The sequence below is a fragment of the Wolffia australiana genome, chromosome 18 (genome assembly GCF_029677425.1).
Source record: "Wolffia australiana isolate 7733 chromosome 18, ASM2967742v1".
NCBI classification, from domain to species: Eukaryota; Viridiplantae; Streptophyta; class Magnoliopsida; order Alismatales; family Araceae; genus Wolffia; species Wolffia australiana.
The window spans coordinates 3,973,868-3,996,009 of record NC_135852.1 but is presented as its reverse complement, the minus strand read 5'-3'; the positions used below and the strand labels follow the sequence as shown (position 1 = coordinate 3,996,009).

The window sequence follows — 22,142 nt, the reverse complement described above, 5'->3', positions numbered from 1 at the left end:
ACAAGTCATACAACGGCATGGCAACTCCCGCAAATCGCTCATGACTCTGCGTCAGTTTACTGTGATAGATAGAACAGAGTGAAGGCTGGGGAATGAAATAAATTCGCGGGCCTTCCCTGCCTGAAGAAGAGAACAGACAGAGATCGAGTGGTGAATGCGATTCTACCAAGCAGGAGGAAACGGTAAACAATCAATAAAATAATATACGAACCGGGTCTTTTCCCCTTGGCTTTGCATAGATAAATGCGCGGAAACAAGACGAGCGAGAGGTGGGAATAGATTAAAATATGATGAACGGTCTCGTCGCTCAGAGCGGACGAGAGCTGCCAGACCAGAGGCGATTAAGAAAGAACTCTGAGTTACAGGGGGAGAAGTAGAGCAACAAAGGAATAAAACAGCGAGCTCAGGTCTTTTCGACGTACAAATCGGCTTGGCCGGTGAATGTGCGGTCATTCATGACAGCAAGTTGACGTAAAGAGCCACACGCAGAAAGATTGCGATCGGGATGGAGGATCAGGAGGCGATCTGACAGAAAAACTCGAAAGAACGAAGGACAGATCTATCAAGTGACAGGTGCTCGAAAATAACGAAGAAATTGAGTAAGAGTTATAGCAAGACACAGAGAAAGAGGGATCATGATTCGAAGGGAAGTAGGAGGGTATGCAGATGCCCCAAAGTTCGTGATTCTGTAACGCTCGTGAAGAAGTGCGACTGTTGAAGTGACGGGGAAGGAGAATGGCGGGTTTGATTAGAGAAGAATGAAGGATAAATTGAAAGGAAAATCAATTAGAGGAAGCATACTTCGAAAGTCGCCAGGATAATCACAAATAATTGACGAATTAGGGTTCCCTAAATCTCTGGAGTCTGGAGAAACCAGTGGATGAAGGCAGTCACATCAGACTTTTACACGAGGCAGGTAATGGAGGCACTAAACAATTGGATTCTGGGAAAGAAGAACCAAGTTCTGACCAGTTGTACGTGGAAGTCCTAGATGGTCATCGGGGGGCTATAGAAGAGACAAATCTACGAGAATTGCGATTAAAGTATTTAGGATATAACTACAAACCTACAATGTATCTGTTATCTATTTCTCTATCTTTCAGTATATTAATATATTCTTTCCTCTGAATATTTTTATCTTTTATCTTCTTCTCTTCTGTCTATATCTCTGCATCTCCAGCTCTCCAACTCTATCGGCTAATACTCCTTTCTCCAGCTCTCCAACTCTATTAATTTATCCACCCTTCCATTCATATATATCGACAACAATAATCCCATCCAATAATGCTCAGATACTTGTATCCAACAAGACGCCAAACTGTCTGAACAATTGGTGATAAAGCTAAGGAGCGTAATCAAAAGGCGAGAGAACCAAAGAAATTCAATCAGCCCAGAATGCATCGTTCTCGTTACCTTCAGAAAATCCGAGATAAACAAGGCAACCGATGATCGAGACTCTGATGAGCGAAGGCAGTTCATCAAGCAATGGCGTTGGCGAGCACTTGTCCGCTCTACGATCTCGTGTGAGGGAAGAAGTGCGTACCCGCCATAAAGGCGCTAAGAGGAGTGGGGTAAAACGAAGCGGGGTCGAGAGAGGAGGACGCCGCTGCCGCTGCCGCCGCCGTCGCAACTGCGGTTGTAATACCAGCGGCGGGTCCGTTGGTAGTCGTGGCGGCAGCCGCGGCGGCCGCCGAGGAAGAAGACTCGTCTCCGGCAAGCGACTGCTGAGATTCCGGCCCTTGGTCGTAGAGAATGCCTTTGAAAACATGCCCTGCGATACTAACAGACGTCTGATACGCGTACTGCTCCTCCGCGTCATCCACGGGCGTAACCCTGACGCAACGGAATATGGCCGCCGAGCTCACCTCCGGCGGAAACGCCATCGTCGCCTCTAGCCCACCTGACGAGCCAAAAACGCCGTTAAAATCCGGGTGTTGAAGCAGAAATTAGGGTAGAAAGAAGGCAAATACCTGAAGCGGTGGAGGTCGTGGCCAAAGGAACAGCGACGCGGGTACAGGCTAGACTGCTGGTAGCCTCCCTCGGCCGCTTAGCGTGCTCGCCGGCGGGGCCGCCGCGGATGACGAGCTGCTGCTGGATGACGGTGGCGAGCTGCTGCTGGCGTTCCCGGCGCTTGGCGGCGGGCACCCAAGTGCTCTTGACGTGGGTCGGGCACTGAAATCCTCGGCTTTTGCAGCAAGTACGACATCTCATGTGCATACAGTCTTTCTTGGCCTGGTTACCGCAGTCCTGGCAGCTCATTCCGCCGGCGCTGCTCGTCTTGGCGCGCGCAGATCCGCCGCTGCTGCCGGCGCCGCCGCCGCTGGGATCGTCGAGCATCATTCCCAGCCCGGCGGCGTAGAGGTGTTGGTGCTGCGGGCGCAGCTGTAGGTGCTGGTGGTGGTGCTGCCATAGCTCGAAGCCCTTGGCGTAGGAGGAGATCTCGTGCGCGTGCCTGGCTGCGCCGCTGGTGAAGAGGAAGAGGTTGTCCGACGGGATCTGGTCTCCCGCCGCCTGGTTCTGGGCTCCGCCGCCGATGCTGTCTCCTAGAGTGAACCCCGCCATTGCTCTTCATCCATCACAGGACCCCCTTCGCTCTTCCCTTCTGGGACATGTGCACTTTGCTACGAATTAGAGGATTAGGGTTTCGCTGTGGAAGGAGAGGGAGAGAGAGAGAGGGAGGGAGCTGGCAAGTTGTGCCGGTTATCTGTGGGACGCTTCTCTTTTTCCGCTGCTACAGACCTTATGCCTCACCTCTGTTTCCCTCTTTTAGTGCACACTCCCACGTCGCCGTCGGATTTTTCTTCCCCTTTGGGTAATCATGCATGTTGATGATATCCCATTACGCTAACGTCTCTCTGCCACTGTCCGTCGTTCCTCTCTCTCTCTCTCTCTATTTCTATCTCCCTCGTAATCTTATCTCTCTTTTAGTTTCATTTCGCCTATTCTTCAGTCTCTGTTTCTCATTCTTTCACTGTCCTTGGTTTTCTCTCTCTCTTTGCTCTATTTCGTCTCTCTTTCACTCTCTCCCTAATTCTCTTAGATACATCTCTCTCCCTTTGTTCTATTTCGTCTCTTTCGCTCTCTCCTTATTCTCTTACATATATCTCTCTTTGGTCCCTCTCTTTTCAAACTCTCTCTTATTGTCTCATAATCCCTCTTAGTAACCTCTCCCTAGCACCCTTTCGTCTGTGTCATTTACTCTCTCTCATTCTCTCACTGTCCCTCTTGGCTATCTCTCTCTCTCTCTCGCTCCACTCTATCTTGCACTCTCTCGCCTTTTAATCTCTCTCTATTCGTTCTTTCTCCCTCCACCTCTTTCTCCCTTGTCTCGCATTCTGTGTTCTGTCTCTCTCTGTCTCTATTTCACCCGCTAGTGGCCTACGGGCTACAGAGGAAGAGGGGCGTACACAGCAGCAGCCGCAGCAGGAAGATACAGCTTCTACACCCGCTCTTGAAAGTCTTTTTCGCTGTATCTCTATTTATACTACCGCACGTAAATTGGTTGTTTCTTCTCTTGAGGTGTGCATTTCATCTCTCGACATTACTTCCATGGATTCAGACCAGAAAGGAGCGGAGTCGCCACGGCATTTAATAGGGATTCCGCTATCTTTCTCTCTCTAGATTCTCGTACTCTCATCGCATCTGTGTTTAATGCACCTGACCTTAGCGTGTTTCGCGCCCGATTCTTTGTTGCTGTTCTCTTTCTAAGCTTACCTCTTGGGATGATTTCTCTCTCAAATCCAGAGCCAAACTACGTTGTCAGTACCAAGAAGAAACCGTACTGAGACCAGAGCAGAGTCCGACTGGACCCGAAAGATTAAGATTCTGAGGTTTAGAAACTATAACGTGGCTGCAAGACTTTTTAAAAGTGCCAACGAGCAAGCAGATCTACCACAAAATCTTTAATAAAGAAGGCGAAACAATGCTGAAGGTGGCGACAACGACGTAGTTTACCTTACCCTTCGCCGGCATACTCTTCGCCCGAAACCCGCCGTTGAGATCGCACCGGACGGCCTCGATTGCCCTGCCGCCGTCCGTCCTCGACCGTAAAAGCCGCCGTTCTCAACCTTGCTGGCTGGCGCCGCCGTCGCTGCCAGTACCTCGCCTTACTGAATTAACTTTTTTACACAGAGGGACGGCTCTATTAAATGTATCAGAATTAAGCGATTAAGAAAAGAGCACGATTGAGGGGTGGAAAGTGGAAGACGCTAAAGAATAGTCTGCGAGGAGAAAGTCGAGATAAAAAGGCCGATGAACACCAGAATAAGAGAGAAGTCTGCGCTGAAACTCACCGTCCTCTTCCCCTGTACAATTTGGCGTGCGGAATTCTTCTCTCTCTCTCTCTCTCTCTCTCTCTCTCTCTCTCTCTCTCTCTCTCTCTCTCTCTCTCTCTCTATCTATCTCTCTCTCTCTCTCTCTCTATCTATCTATCTATCTCTCTCTCTCTCTCTCTCTATCTCCGTCTCCCTATCTCTGGCTCTCTATCGCTCTATTTCTATCTATCGCTCTATTTCTCTCTGACTATCTTTTCTATTTATCTATCTCTCTATCTATATTTTGTATCTATCTCTATGTCTTTCTTTCTGTCTATCTATATATCTATCTATCTCTATTTCTCTCTGACTATATTTTGTATCTAACTCGATATGTCCCTGTCTTTCTGTCTATCTATATATCTATCTATCTCTATTTCTCTCTCTATCTATCCGTTCTATCTTTCTATCACTCTCTCTATCCTCTCGGTATATTTTATCCATATATCCACATATTTTATCTATTTATCTATGTTTTCTATCTATATATCTGTCTGTCTGTCTACATATATCTACACCGACCCATACATCTCTCTTTCTATTCCTCCCTTCATCCATCTTGGTGCCATGAAAAAGAATCGAGATACCAGTGTAGAGAAATTGAAAGAGCCATCTACTTACTCGGCCTCGCCGTTCTCTCTCTCTCTTCCCTCTCCCCTCTCTCTCTCTGTACTGAGCGCAGTAGCATGGATTTCAGATCCCTCGTGTCACTGAGACCCAACATGCATAATTCTTTCGATTTCTTAATCTCACTACTACATTCTTTTTTTCGATTCTTTGTAACCTTTATGTTAGCGAGATATCAGTCCCAGCAAGCCAACAACCTGGGCGACGACGCGCCGGTCGCCGACACCGCAGCCCCACGCCGTTGACGTACATTGACTTCCCAATAAAAAGAACGACAAAGGTACCCTCTTTTCTTTTCCCCATCGCCGCTTGTCACAGAGAGGTAAGGAAGAAAGAGAAAAGGCAGAGAAAGAAGAGAGATAATCCAGAAGAGTAGACTGCAGGATTTGATCGTATGGGAGGACAAAGGAAGAAGAAGAAGAAAAAAATATCCAGCTTATCACGTAGAAAATAAATATTTCAGTTTACCTAAAATGTCTTATTGATTATTCGGAGACGACAAGTGCCTCTGCCTCGGTGCATAAAAAACTTTTCTTTACAGTTCTCGAGCCCTGCGCTCACCCATCCCCATGGGCTAAGAGTTGACTCTCTTTGCGTTCAAATTAATGTATTTTCCGATTGAATCTACTTCACACTGTGATCCTCTTGACTGAATAGAAAATTGCTCAAAACCGCAACCCAAAACAACCCGCACAGCTTTTCGAACCGTTATACTCTAATATCTGGCTAATTAGTATGATTGTGTTAACTCAGTAACTCACACGTGCAAGCTATCTCTCTCTGCGGATCTGTCTTTTCCTGTATGGAAATGGAACCTGAGTATGAGAGAAAAGAGAGAGAAAGCACCGCACGTGCTATCGATACGATAGTCGGCAAAGAGAAATGCCACAATTCCTGCTCAGGTCGATATGACGTTCTTTCTGCCGTCGGTCTGCACTGTTTGATGTGATCTCACTCCCTCTCCTGTCCGGCTCACATCCTGTGCAGGTTTCCCTTGGACGCCTGCTTGTCCCCACTGCTTGACTCTCTCTTTCTTTCTCTTTCGATCTCTCTCTCTAGATTAAAGCCGAGTTTAACGTTATCAAAAAGACAACATAAACAAGATGGCACATGAAAATCTTTCAAATTTATCTTTCTTTCCCTACCCCCTTCGCAGTTCTCACTCAATTGTATTTTTTGATACAGAGAATGAAACTGTCTCTATTCTGTAAGAAGAAATTGGAGACTTCGTTCAACAAATACATACAAAACCCTCCTCTCTTCTCATATCAAACATACAGTTTTGCTAATCTCACCCTTTTTCTAATCTGAAACTTTGAAGGGCAATCATCCGAGAGGCCGGTCTTATATCCTCCACTACCCATCTCTCTCTATGTGCTTCCCGGAAAGGGGGAAATGTTAGGGAGTAAGGGCTAGATCGAAAGAAATGGAAAAACTGACTCTCGGCGAAGAGGGAGAGAGAGCAAGTTGAGCACCTGAGTCTGTTCCATAAGAATTGTATTTATGACCTGCAGTAGGATTTTATGGCATCCCCTACTTCGGCCTCTACATGCCCCTAACGAAAGAGAGGTTCCTCCACAACTCATCTCTCTCTAGGTGTAGATCTCGGCCAACTCTTTCTCAGAACCATCATGAGTTTCACCGGGAACTGCAATTGGGAGAAGAATGTCGTCTTCTGCCCTGGGACTCTCTCCGTCCCCATCTTCCTCGTAAAGGAATCGTGGTTTTAGAGAGACTTATAGAAAAGCCAACGAAAAAGATAAAGAGAGAAAGAAATGCTTTTCTGTTTGACACTATTCTTTAAAAAAAAGAATGTCATTTGGAGGAAGTAGGCTGCTAAAATAAAATCACATTTGATTAAGTATGTCTTAACTGAACAAGTACTATAGAGAATATAAGTGACAGATGAAGAATGAATCAATGAAAAATAAGGTTTGTCCTCATTTACTGAGAACTCGAGTAAAGAGTGGAGAATTTATTAAGGATTTTTAAAAGGCTGCTAAAATAAACTTATTAAGCAAGGCCTGACTGCCCAGACGTGCAATTTGGTTTGAGGTCCCAATGTCATACCCCGTTCCCCCGGCAAGAACAGAAGCTTCCTGTTCCTTTCACGTGGAATCGGGCCACGTCCACGGCTCGCAGGTTGTGGCCACTCACATTCGCTCCCATTCTATCGTTTTCTCTCTCTATAGGTTGCTTTCCCCCCCGTTTTTCCGCGTTGAGGTGAAGGCGATGTGGCCGGAAGTCGAACTTCTCACAGTCAAAAGTGCGTAGGCCTCGTGTGGCCTGCACAGAGCTCCCAGTGTGACATAGGATTGACGGACGTGACATCTTCCTCTCTCTCTCAGAGGAAGAACCCCTCTCTCTCTCTCTCTCTCTTTCCCTCTCTCTCTATTGCTCTCTCTTTCCCCCTCTCTATCTCTCTCTTTCTCCCTCTCTCTCTATCGCTCTCTCTTTCTCCCTCTCTTTTTATCGCTCTCTGTACCGCTCTCTCTTTCTCTCTCTCTCTCTATCGCTCTCTCTTTCTCCCTCTCTCTCTATCGCTCTCTGTACCGCTCTCTCTTTCTCTCTCTCTCTCTATCGCTCTTTCTTTCTCCCTCTCTCTCTATCGCTGTCTGTACCGCTCTCTCTTTCTCCCTCTCTCTCTATCGCTGTCTGTACCGCTCTCTCTTTCTCCCTCTCTCTCTATCGCTCTCTGTACCGCTCTCTCTTTCTCCCTCTCTCTCTATCGCTCTCTCTTTCTCTCTCACTCTCTATCTCTCTTTCTCTCTCTCTCTCTCTCTCTCCGTGTTTCTCTCGGTCTCCATCTCTTGCAAAGACGTCAAAGAAGAGGACGAGAGCCGCAGTAACCTCAGCTTCATGGGCAAGTTGGAGGACAGGCCTTCGGCCTTGGTGTGTGCGCATGTGCATGGATTCACGTACAGTCTAATCAAACCGCGCACGATTGCCGCGGACGAGTTCCAATAAGCGGAATCATTACCCACCACCCTTCACCTTAGATTTATGCGGGGCCTTTACATTTACAACTTAAATAATTTAATTGTTTTAATGCCGTATATCTTTATATATCATATGAAGTGTCTGTACATTTACAACTGACATAATTCAATTGTTTTAATGCCGTATATCTGTATACATTATATCAAACGCGAACCCGTCCATTGCGTAATTTCCTAACCAAAGGAACCTTAATAAGCTGTCGCCAATTTCTTTAAAAAGTTTTAGACTAGTTAATTATTCAGGTGACTTTTGATTCACATCTCCCCACCTTTCATTCATTTCCCCTTCAGCTCTTAGACATGTTCTCGTATAAAGATTTATCTCGCTATTCGTTCAATACGTAAGAAATGAAAACCCAAGGAGACATCGTCCATTAGTCCCTGCATCGACTCTATCAAAATTCTTACCTCGAAATTCAAGAGTTTCACCAGTCAGTAGAAGAGCAAAATTATCTTAATATCTCGTCCCTAAATCTTCTCAGCGCTATCTAAAGTTAAACCAGTTCTTAATTGGCTTTGGTTTTCGTTGTCGCTTTTCAGAAACTATCTTGGACTCGATCGAAGTTATTAATGTCTTCTACTCTGTCCTCTAGTCTATTGAATATGGTAGCAAAGCCTTGATGAACCAGACTCTAGGACAAGAGCCTTGTTTAACCAAGGGCTATTCCAGAGCCTTGACTGAAGGTGATGACGGATCTTTTCCGACGTTATTGCCTTGGTCGGCCTTTTGCTGGTAATGTCAACCCGCTGAAATCATATTTCCTAGGTCTATTGGTGGTTATCTCGTTAACTTTCAGAATGGTCTACTGTGAACGCTATTTGCTTATAGGCTTCTATTTTTTCCTCTCCTATGGTCAATGTTTCATATTAAATGGTCAATATTTGCTAACTTGAAGCCTGATACTGACGCTAGGCCAAATGAGCGACACCCAAAATTAGTGTCGGATCTGCAAGGGGATTAAGTTCTCCAATAGATAGAGGGGAGAGATGGGGAGAGGAAAGAGGAGCTATTTAGAACTCAAAGGGGTCCATACCTACTCAAGGGTTAGATCCGTCTTTCTATTCATCTAATCACTGAATGCACATCGGACTATGAGAGGCCTGATATTTCTTATCCCTAAGAGAAAAAAAAAAAAGTAAAAGTATAACTGACAGTATTGCCCGCTTAAAGCTGGAGATATACATTTTACTCAGATAGTAAAAAGATCCCCAATCAAGGTTGAGGTAAAAGCATAGTAAGTTCTTCCACAGATTGATCTTACAACGGGATATTGGGAATACAAATAAAGGTTTTCCAAAATAATTGACAGTACACATCTTTGTACTTCATCCAATCATGATGAACCAATCCTGAGAGATGGCATAGGCAGTTGATTCTGACTTCATAGATAATCTTCAGGTCATCAGGTGTCAGCTTCATCCAAATGCGTTCATACAATCCTTGTGTTGAAGCTTTCAACTGTCTCCACTGTCGATCTTGCCATGACCCTATTCCTCATGCTCTTCCAAGCAACTGAAATCCCTCCGACTAAAGTAAAATTAACATGCTATGGAATGAAGATCAATGACAAACCATCATATTATACACCTATGAATACCAGAAATGTTAACTATCCTTGCCATTTTGGAGAACATGAGACAATCCAGCAGCTTAATCAAATATCGTAAGACTCTAAGGGCAACAAGAAAATGTACTTGCTAATGACCATGCCTAAATTTGCCTCTCATCTTCACTGCGTACGATGATGTGTACTTATATCTAGCAGGTAACTATCGACTAGCCTTTGACATATCCCAAGATCTATAAATTTGTCTTTTCCCGGGCATCTAGATAATAATTGAGAATTATAGGACCGTTTGATGGTTGGAGTTCTTGAAAGTTAATTAAATTCTATAATATAAATATTCCAGACGAATTTCCAAGAACCAAAAAGTATTTTAAGCAGTCCATGACTCTTCATGTCAATCTCTTTACATTTTTTACTGTACTTTTTAATATTGCTTAAATTGACGGTGTTTATAAATATATCATTAATAGACACCAATTAGAGCCCGAGTTAATGTTAAATAAATAAACATAAATCTGCATCGACGTAATGATATCCTAATATTATCATGACTTGAGTGAATTCCTGATCAGGAACTATGTGATATTCAAATATTATAATAGTATTTTTTAGATGATGTAGTTCTCCATAAAGATAGTTCTTCCAATGTCTGAGGGAAGACCTTGATGGACGCATCCAAACAACATCAATGAAACGTCGTCGGAGCCGACCTCACCGTAATCAGCATCACTGCTGATCCGTGTCCAGCCCGACCGACACTCCAAAGCATCCATGAAGGCGCCTGTGTTTAAGTACCATGTGTAGAACACGTCCATGCACGTGTTTGCATTTTAATTATCTATTTTTCGTTTACCCAATTTCATGTTTCGTGTTCATCACGACAAGTTCACCGTACTCATCGTGATGCGTCCGTATCGTTGTGTTTTATCTGTTGTTTTATTTCGAATTGTCAAAAGATTTCTCCTGTGTTTTTTTTTCATTTTAAATGTTGTAAACGGGGTCCTTTATTGGGCCCATCATGGCCCTACATAAGGCATGATGGGGCACGTTCTACTCAGATCTGGATTTCCATATGGTGGTTGTTATTTTCTGTGTTCAAATCTCACGCTAGAAGTAGAGAGAAGGAAGAAGAAGTGGGGAAAGAGGAGAAGGGGGAGAGGAAGAGGAAGCGAGAAGTGAAGGGAAGGGAAGCATAGTGGAACTACATCTGCATCTCCCTATCCGGAAACATCTTCCGGAGTCACGCCACGTCAGAACGTCGATTGTGTGCGGCCGTCGAACCACGTCTTTGTCCAACGATCTGGTACAGCCTATGAACGGTCAACCCATTCCATACGACCGCCGCAAAGAGTGAAATTTGGTCGCGTTCTCGCATGGATTCTATGCTGAAGCTTTGAATCGCCGTGGTCACTGTGCTCACTTGTTCGGATCAGTTGAATCCATCGGGCAATCTCGTGGCCTCTCCCAGGGTCTCCTGCTGTGACATTTCTTGCACCAACGTCCACGCGATTCCACTCTCACCGGCCACAGTTCTGGACTGCCAACGCCATCCTCCCCGGGTTGTGCGGCGGTGACTCGTATATCCGCCTACGTGCAGGTCCCTGTCGGGATTCTGACCGGATAACACCCCAAACAGCTCTCGTGGGGCAAAGGCATTGACCCGTTCTAGACTATTTTCGTCACCAGCTCTGCCTGTCTTCATCCTAACACCGCGTCAGTCCCCTTCGTAGCTACCCCGTGCCCATCTCCGGCACGACTCCGCCGCACTTGCCCGCACCGCTCCGTGCCATGAACGAACGCCGCTACCGACGAGGTACGTCCTTCCCTTGCTCGTCAGTTATATTACATCTTCCAGTATATTTTCGACTGCACTCCACCGCGCTCGGGTTAGTTTAGGTGAGAGATTACTTCAAGACAACTACGAACTGAGTGTTTCCCTAGGCACGGGCCGAGCCCTTCCGTTACGTGAGAGCCCCTACGGGATTATTCCGTTCGGAGCCGTAGTCATCGTCGTCCCTCCGACGAGGGTCAGAACGCCACCGTCACTGTCACCCGACAACCCCTTCAGAGCTCGGAGTCCGGCAAACCTCCACCAATCACTGCCTGCAAGTACTTCCACATAGGACCATTATTTCGTAGTTACATTCCCTTAGGAATTTTACCCATCAGACGACGTCCCTGATGACGTTTGACAACATTATCTAGGTAACTGAGTATCGTCTCAGTATCGGCCGGACGACGTCCTAGACGACGTCCGCCATCACATATTGCCATTTTCTTACATTAAACTACCAAAATAAATTCTTAAGTTTTGAGATAGAATTGTGAAGAAATGCTAGGAGAAATCATCCTCTGTGATAAAATGGTGTATTACATTAAATATCTTTTTTTCAAACTCTTTTGTATTATTTTTATGTGTTCAAGGTTACATGAATTACATGAGATATTAAAAGTGAAATGGAGCATCCAATGTGAGGTTAAAGCTAATCCATTGGACTTGTGGGCAAAAAAGAGCAATTCAATTTTGGGCTTCAAAGGAGAAATGAAAGGGGTGTGATACACACTATCTTCAACCAAAAATCCTTCATCTTTCCTCCTGATGGCGGAGCATAATATATTTTAAGAAGGGATCCATCAATAAATGATAAAATTTGAAGACATGACAATAAAAGAAAATGATATCCTCAATCTGTGATCTTGAATTTGAATGACGAGCACTAACCAAGTTTGTGCGAATAAAGGCTTACATAGGATGCCAATAAAGAAAATGTGGGAAAAGCTTTGTTTTCATAAAACCCAAAATTCCATTATGGTGCTTGACCTTATTTGATTCTGCCTCCAAAACCTCATCTTATTCATTACCCACAACTTTCACCTAGCTCACCCCGAACGCCTGCAAGGATCCAGTTAAAGTCTTTACATTTATTCAATCAAAAAACTCACAAATATGGGGATAATTTTATTGAGATGGATATTCAGGTATATTGAATAAGAAATAACATTTTGACATATTTTAAAGGAATTTTTTTTGAATACTTAATTAAGTATAACAAGATGGTTCAATATATGTTTCTTTAATATATCTTATGATTCTCTTATTCCCTTATTTTCATATCTATCTCATCATCAATGTTGATGCACAAGTAAGCATTCTGAAGATCATATCCATCATCAGTTAAAGATGTGTAGAAATAAATATTAATCTTTTGAAATCCCACCTTAGCATTTTTAGATGTTGTCTTTCTCTTGTGTGTAACTTTAAAAATACTACATAAAACTAAGGATAAAATATCCTCAGCATCAACAGAACTTGAGTCATAATGATTTATGATGAAGCTTTGAGTGATTCTCTTGTAAATTATCCTGCAAGTTGGACATTTATTATCTTCATAAAATTACACTATTCTACTTAAGTCCCCATTAGCTTATTCAATATGGTGTTAAATGGGAGGATTCTAGATGCTATGGAATTCTTTTAGTTTTAGAAACAACTTTTTCTGCTCAATAAAACTTCAAATAAAATATTGCACATCTTCAAGTGATGATCTTTAGGCCAAGGTGGGTGAACCAGTAAATCTCAACTAAGAGTCTTGTCCTCCTTATAACTTACTCAATAGTGCATCAAATGGAATGATTCTAGATTCTATAGATCCATATAATTGTTATGAATAGTTTTAGGTTGAACAGAAATTCAAAAACTATTAGCATAAACTGTGAAATGATGATCTTCAGCCTAAGGTATCAGACGACGCAAATTCTAGTTCATAATCTTGTCCTCCTTGAAGCTCCTTCAAACCTGCACCGAAAAATAGGATTCAAAATATACGTTCATGGGTTGATCCAATAACTAAATTGGTGTTACATTATTTCTCAAAAAAAGCCAGAAAATTTATTGAGAAGTGGAGATCTGATGTTTTCTCTTTGTAGTGTGATTAATATCAAGATAGAGATAGACAGAGAGTGAAGAGATACGTTTTAAAATAGAGGCTACATATGTCCAAATAAGAGCCCAAAGTGATGAGTTCAGTTTTTAAATTTTAATTAAAAAATTCTTAAATTTATTTAATATTGCAGATAAAATAAGATGCAATAACTGATTTAATTTCATCCTAATACAATTACATATTTGCTCGTTACTACGTAAACACAGAAAGGTAAACCCAATCATTGCATTTCCTCCATGAATAAACACTCAAATTTTTCTTAAAATTTTATGGTATATATCTGAAATCATCTTTTTTAAAAAATAATGAAAATATTCAAGTTTATTCCTTTATATGTAATCTCTATAAATTAATCCCTTTATTTGGATGTAAGTATCCAAGTTAGATAGATATAAGTCCATTCTGGCCATCAAATTTCACTTGTCTAATGATGTGTGATCAGCAAAAATATTTGACCCCTGTCATAGAGCCCAGTTATCTTCATGTCATACAAATATTGAGTCATTGATGATTCGTCTTGCTTACTAGATAGTCAAACATCAAATGTCTTCATGTACATATAAATGAAGTTGTCCAATGCATGAGTTCCACAATTTGAACCATGTGTCTGTTCTCTTTGTACGCACAATTCCTAATATAAATAAACAGGCAGGATATTATGTCAAACCCATTAACTAAGGGTTGATCTGGCATAATCCAGTTTTGACATTCATCAAAACACTCTAAATTTTTTCATTTGGGATTTCGACATTCATCAAATCCAGTTTCGTCATCGCCTGCCGCCATCGGTCTTCATCGCATGAGCTCATGCTCGGTCACCCGTCAGCCCCGCTCACATTTGTGAAGCATGTACAAATCTGATATGCTCACATTTCTTCCCTTCAACGCATCCAGCTATTTCTTTCAGTACCTCCTGAGCGTGTCTCCACCGTCCTGGTTAAGTTAATGATAGATAGGATATACATTCTGAGGATTAGGTTTTCAACCTGTACATCCTTGGTTGAGACCGTCGAGGGCGTGCGCACTGGCGGCAATAACCGTGCTCGCACCGTTGGCCTTCAACCCAATGTTCGGATCATCAAGAGCCTAGAGGCATTCCAAGGTCCTGCTGACCATGAGGTCGTGTTTGTTGGTGTCTGCCGACATGGGGTGTCGTACTTCTCATCGATTTTATCATCGAGTTATCATTTACATTACACCCGCATTATTCATCACAACTGCATAACTTAATGTTCCCACCCTCCCTGTGGTGTAACAGGAGTTGTACGATCCCGACGTGCTTCATGGTACATCAAATAGTAGTAGCCATCTTCTAGTCTGGGATCCGACCAGAAGTTTGGTTCACTCTAGAAAGGTGGACCGATGATCTCAATTTTGTCCGATCTGACTAAAATTTGGTGAGACCAAGACGTTCCCTATTTATAAGTATATACACTCCCTTCATGAGTTAAATTTTTGTCCCACATATTAGTCTCGTCCAATAAAAAATTAACACAAATTATGTTTTAATTATGACTTTGATATTTTTGAGTTGAATTAATAAATTTATATCAAAATCATGACAGAGGCAAGTAAATTTAGCTAGTAAGTGATGAGTAAAGCTGGCCATCATAAAGAATGGATATTAGGGATATAATGCTATTTTATATGGTTATTTGAGAGGGATGATATAGTGATGTGATTAAAGTGATGAGGCGTGAGATGGTCATAGAAATTGTTTACAAAACAAATATGAGTAAAAATAAGAGTAACAAGTTCTGGTGCATGAATTTAGTGAGTGAAATGGAGTAAGATGAATGAGATGGAGACTGAGTGTCCATGAATATAGAAGATGAATAAGAAAAAAAGGTGATGACAAGGACTCTTAGGGTTTATGATCTAGACGATGAGATGTGATGGAGGTGGTGTGAGGTGTGTTGGTGGTAGTAGAATAAAATAGAAAGAATAGATGGTGTAGATCTAACTAAATAAAAGTGATGGAGATCAATCAATGTAAGATAAGAGATCTTAGATATCTCCTTCCACTCCGCCAATACCACAATAATCTTCTAAATCAGCAAGCCATTCCTCTCTTCAATTGATCTTCCCCAAGCGATTAGAACATCTAGGGACACTTGATGGATCTTCAAAACCACACTCTTTTTTAATCAGTCCCATAAAGGAAGAAACGAGTTCAAAGATGTTTTTTACACAGATCAAGAGACCATATTATCAATCCAATCTTATAGATTCTCAGCAGGTGAACGATTCTAAACTGTAAATTTAATCCAAATTTTTCTCTCTCCTAATCATTACTACCGCCATCACGTTGCATCTAGTGTTTCTTCCTTAGTATTTCTGAAATTATGCTACTAATTGACCAGAACTTATCCTTCAACTCCTTGATTAATGGTTCATAGTGTGCATGTGTCCCTGCATGCAAAAATACATAACCAAAACAATTCATTAAATGATGGGAGTATGCCATGTGGTGATACAACAGCACTCACCATGTCCACATGTTTTGATATGCACCAACATTTTGATACATGTGTGCACCAAATCTATGCATTGAATCATTATCAATGTGACATGTATGATGGGTTCTGGAATACTTGACTGTTCAATGTTCGATAAATAAATAAATGATTATCAAACTCATATTTCATCAATCCACGTGATGGCACTTATTGCAAAAAAATCTACCCTTCTTTGATTGGACAACCTCACCTCCACACATAAAAAAAAGATCATATTATTAATGATTGAACATCATGGCATCATGATTTGTGATGCCATAATGGCCCTTTTAGCAATGATTAGATGTGCTAATCATTGTAGACAGCGATGATTGCTTAGCATTCAACAAACAAAATGGTGTTGTACAGCAGGATAAGTATATTAAGTCCAAATAAATAAAACTAATATATCATATGATTTAAAACAATATATTTAAGAATTTTATGTCATAAAATTCAGGGAAAATCATTTCCAAATTAAAAATTCCTAAAATGCATGAAAATTCAAGAAATAAAATATCACTCTGAAAATCAATTTTATCAGTTTAGGCTTAGTAATCCTTCCAATCTGATTAAATATGTACATATTTTGATATTAACCCAATATTTGATGTGTTATGAGACCACCAAACTTAAATAATATCTAGCCTCTTAGAAATGGCCTCTAATCCCCCTTGGATTATCTATTCACCTTGTGAACCTAAAACATGCGATTGAAGTTTCAAATATTAATACATCCAAGTAATGCTACATTGCACATGATTGACTCCCTTATGGTTTTATAAGGAGTCGATGGTCATGAGGAGTGAAGATTACTTCTCATTGATGGATATATATGTGGTCTGTCAGCCAATCACGCATTTCATATCTCATTCTTTGTTCATTAATATAACATATTCATCATAGTGCATGTGTGATGCTTAAAATGAAGTCCATGAATACTTAATCAGCTTAGTGAATAAAGATGAGATCATAATATGGAGATCACTAGTCTTTAAACATGTGTTATAAATATTCCTACTCGAAGGATAGTCGAGAAGGACATCAAAGTATCCAGATAGAATAGTGGTATCTAATCTCACTCATATGATGAGTATGGTCATTCCCATAGCCATTAATTTGGAGACACTAATGAGTGAGTCGATTCCACTCCTTTTTATCTTGTACAGCACGAGGTGTAGCTTGGCATTCTACGTGTTGGAGACTCACTATCTGTTGGGTTAAATCGATCCGACTTTAATTAATCTATATGATGATATAAATAATTAATTTGGAAGGCCAATAAAGGTTATTGGGCCACGAGGGTCATTAACTAGACTTATACATAGGCCTAGGCGGTCACATGCTAATGCTATTTTGGACGTCGGAAGATATACTTATGCTTTGGGGGTTTGAAACATACCCAGTTAGTATAAATAGAGGAAGGCTCTGAACAAGATTCACCCAAGCCAGAATTATTCCGGGGCTTTCCCCTTCTTCTCCCCTCTCCCAATGGTTCCTCTCCATTCCCAATATGATCGGGACAGTGTAACGATGACAAATGAGGGTGAACGGAGCCCTTGAAGGTGGAGGAGGAGATTTGTTGTGATGAGGATCGTGTGAGGAGATATGTCTCGATTCTACAGACTCGTCTCGTTTGAGGATCCCAGAATTCATGGATGCTATCTGTTCAAAGGTGCCTAATTTCATGGTTTGGTCAATGACGTTCCGATTCCTTAAAGTCTTCCATTGCACATCATTTTGAAATGTTCATTCAGATCAAGGCCTCTAAAACCCAACACTGATTGGATATAATATTATAGTCCTGGAAATGCTTTCTCATTTCTTCCTACAAATCACAATCACTCACAAGTGGCGGCTACTTAGAATTCGAGATCCACACTAAGTTTCCTTCTACCTAGAAGGAAAATATGGTCATTCTTCTCCTCTTAGTCAAGCACAAAATATCAAATGTGTATTGATGAAAATATGTGTGTTGAGATCATAATCATCTATTTACTATATATAGTAACATACTTTTAAAATTAATTATAGTTTATATGTTTTAGTATTAATCAATTTCATATACATGATGCCCCTATTATTATTGATTACTTTCATTCATTATATATTATTCTAAATCTTTTATAAAAATAAATATGATTTTATATTTAAAAATAATACAAATGAAACATTACTTATTAACGAAAGATTTAATTAATGTTTATTTTTCTGATTTCTATATCTTAATTTATCTTTTATCATACTTATGATAATTAGATTATATTTTCTATGATCAACCCTATCTCTCACTCTTGATAATTAGTTCTTCATTTTTCTTGAATATTGAGTAATTAAAAATCTTGTATAGAAACAAGTACTATTTTATATTTAAAAATAATGAAAATGAAACATTACTTATTTATAAAAAATATTCTAAAATTCATATTAAATTTATTGGATTATCCCTACAGTGTATATCATTTTAACTAAAAATATGGAATGTCAAATATTTGATTTTGGGTAGTATAAGAATAAACACATGTCCTTGGTCACATATAATTTAGTGACATAGTAGGGAGTCTAGTTCTATCATCACCTCCATGTCAACCCTAAATATAGTGACAAAACAAGGCTAAGGAATAGACCATTTCACCTCCCATTGTCTTCTCCTTTCTTAAATTCTTCATCTTCTATACCTTTTGAGGGAGTTATCCCAAGGCCACCATGATAACACACATCTTCACTAGATTAAACTGACCATATTTACATGGATGTTTACATTTAATTGATTATATATGTTTGTTATTAAGATTAAAATGATAAATTTTATATCTAGAATGATATTATAAATTTCATGCATTTTTACAAATTTTAAGGATTTTTATGATATAAAACAAAATTCTGAAAGAATATAATTTTTTCGATCAGAATATGATTTTCTTAGAACTTTTTGACATTGAATTATTAAAGATATGGTTTTTATAAGTTTAATACATATTTATTTATATTTTTTAACCTCTATTTAATTTAATATGAATTTTAGAATGCAGTTTTTATTTTTGCGACGCCACGTGTCGCTGTTCAATTCGTCAAATAGAAACCAACCACAGTTAGGGATAATGATTGGCGAAACCTAAGCACTAAACCCGGTTAATGATTGGTGTCAGCCAATCATTGCCCTAAACTGTTATGGGATTGCGATTGGGGATGCCCTAATAGAATTTAAAGCATAATTGTTTTAATTGTACTTTTTTATAGTGTAGGGTGACGTCTCCCAATGAAAGAAAGGACTTTTTGTAATAAATGGCGCATAGAGACCAAGGAGCGAGGATAAAAAAATTTCCTTTTCTTTTCTCTTTGACCGGTCAAAGGTTGCGACCATGCTGAGGTGTCATGCGATCCATGGTGCCACGTCTACACATGGTGCGCATGTGTCATCCCTTTATTGGATTTCAAGAGGAATGCACTAACGTGGGGTTTGCAGACGACGAGGAAGAGTCTGAGCTAATCATCACATTAAATACCAGGAAGAGACAAAAATTTTATCAAAAGATGTGACAACATTGACGAGGATGAGGAGAGAGAAATATTTTGATTGAATCAATGGCTAGGAATCATCCAAATTCCAAGCTGGAGGGTAGCTTCTTCTTTATGTTATTTATCTGTTTATACAGTTGAATCTACAAATTTAGCTTGTGGTCTTTATAAAAAATATCTTAAGGCGCTTCCTCCTAGAGAGGCAGAATGAAATAAAGTGAAGTTTTGAAGGTCCATCTAAGGTGTCTTGGTATCTCTAGAGCTTGGAGAGGGTCAATAGAGAAGTGTGGCAGTTAATCTTTATCATTAAGATGCCTTGATCCCAATAGAACATAGGGATTTAAGGTTAGCCTCTTTTATGTAGGACAACTATGCAGGACAACATGAGATGATGGATGTGGGACAACTTTGGTGACAAAAAAGGGACGACGGGGAAGGCCAAATATTGGGCTGGTTTGGAGAGGGGATGGATAAAACTGACCACAATTCACACGATCGATTTTGAAAGATTTAAATCCGATGAAATAGTAGTGATGCAGCCCCTTTCCTCGTCGAGGGCGGGAGTACTGTCTTCAACCACCGCGATGATGCCAATCACCAAAATCAATACTATCAAATTCACGCTCACGGGAAAACTCAAATCCACTAGTTGTTGAAAATTCCAGAAAACCTAAAACAAATCCGACGGCGGTGGAAGAACTTCTCGCGGAACACTAGACGAAGAACACGGACACCAAAGAGTTTGAGGGGTACCTCTGCACCAGGAGTGTGTGACGAGGATGCGGGGAATTCTGATCGTATCGTTGGCGGGACGATTGACGTGCACTTCCACAGGGTGTCGCGGATCCAACTACGTGGTCAGTTGGCGTCGCCCCCTTGTGGGATGCGGAGCAGCACCCCGACACCTAGACGGTATGCGCGGCAACCAGTGGTTGCGAGGGCATCCGGGAGCACGATGGGCGCACGCTGGCGACCGGGGACTCGGCAGCCTGGGCGTTGGGCGGCCTCAGCGAGGGCGGCCTGGCGCTGGGCGGCCAGCGCTAGGCGCTTGGCAGCTGTGGCGCTGGGCGGCCCTGGCGGGGGCGGCCTGGCGCTTGGGCGGTCGGGTGCTGGGCTGCCCTGCTGGAGCGGCCTGGCACTTGGATGGCCGGACGCTGGGCGGCCCTACCGTGCGCGACCAGGCCCTTGGGCGGTCTTGGCGGGTGGCCTGGCGCTTGGATGGCCGGGCGGCCTTAGCACTGGGCGGCCCTGGTGTTGGCGGCCTAGCGCTTGGGTGATCCTGACGACGGACGGCAGGACACGAACAGGCACAGAGAAGGAGCGGTGGTCGACGGCTCGGGACGACGGCGACGGCGGCGGCGGCGACGATCTGATGGGTAGACGGCTAGGGCAAGTCCTCCAAGAAAAAAACTCAATTCTTGAAATAAAACTTGCCAAATGTTTCTTGCATCATGGGCCTATATATATAGGCCTTGGAGGAAAGAGAAAATGGGAGAGATAAAAATAAAAGTAAAGATAGGCGACGTGATATCATGTCACGTCAGAGGACAGTTCTTAATCTGGCGTTGACGACGTGTCACGATGCGTGATGGGGCATGTGTATATGGAGACGTGCTTGATGGGGCGTGCGTAGATGGAGACGTGCTTGATGTCGATGCGTTGACTTGGTCGGTTGACGGCGGCAGCGTGTCCGCAGAAGTCGTTTTGACATCGTTGCCATCACTCTTGCCCTACATTTGATTGCTCTTCAACACATTTAGGTTGTTAATTTATCATCAACATCCACTACTTCCATCCATCATCATCTATTATCATCCGTATCCATCATCTCCTATCATCTATTTCACCTATCACCCACACCATCACGACTCCAAAACGTGCCTTCTCCCTACTTGTTCAAGAGAATCTAACTCACAATATTCCCATTTCACGCATCATTCTACCTCATTCTCACTACCCCTGTCACTACACCTTACACCATCATCATATATTATAAACACTAAATTAATTACCTCTTATCATTTATTCATCCTCATCTCGTCTCACACCACTGTTCGCATATAACTTTACCTCTAGTCCTACTCACTTGAGCAATCCACTACTAGTACTTTACTTGTCCAGTCTTCTTAATTTTTTATTACCTTTATCGCGATTGCTGTCGTCCCCCATTCACTACCTTGTATGCTATACGTAACTCTTCTCATCTTCTCGAATTCACCCAATTGAGAGAGTTCCTTCCATAATATTTGTTTCCTGTGGAGACGACTCATACTCATCGCTAACTAATGAAATTATTTCATTAGTAGAGGTTTATAAATATTGTTGATTAAACTCAATTCCACTATGATATAATTTTTACCCTAATTTTGAGTTTACCACACCAACTATAGTTTAGAACCAGATAGTTCAATAAATAATCAATATAAAATTTGATGGATTACTCCACGTCTATAGTCCATAGGCCATTAAAATTTTTGCTATATTTTTTTACTTAAACATCAACTTCATAATTGGTTCTAACTTTCACAATTATTTTTTTGTATTTCACATACTACCGTTACAATTATCTATAATAGGATTCCATGAGGAACATCTCAATAGAGTAGTTTTATCTAAAATAATCATAATGAAGATGACTCTTTGTTCATGCCCTCAGCCACTTTAGGATGGGGTT

General features: G+C 41.5%; 1 protein-coding gene across 1 annotated transcript; it reads right to left on the bottom strand.

Annotated features, from left to right (window-relative positions):
• Positions 1 to 1,277: 1,277 nt before the first annotated feature.
• Positions 1,278 to 2,715, bottom strand: STY1 (Lateral root primordium (LRP) protein-like protein). Its single transcript, XM_078590285.1, has 2 exons — positions 1,971 to 2,715; positions 1,278 to 1,900 (listed from the first exon to the last, which is right to left on the bottom strand). The coding sequence occupies exons 1-2, from the start codon at positions 2,560 to 2,562 to the stop codon at positions 1,512 to 1,514; spliced, it is 981 nt and encodes a 326-aa protein (XP_078446411.1). The 5' UTR covers positions 2,563 to 2,715; the 3' UTR covers positions 1,278 to 1,511.
• Positions 2,716 to 22,142: the final 19,427 nt, after the last annotated feature.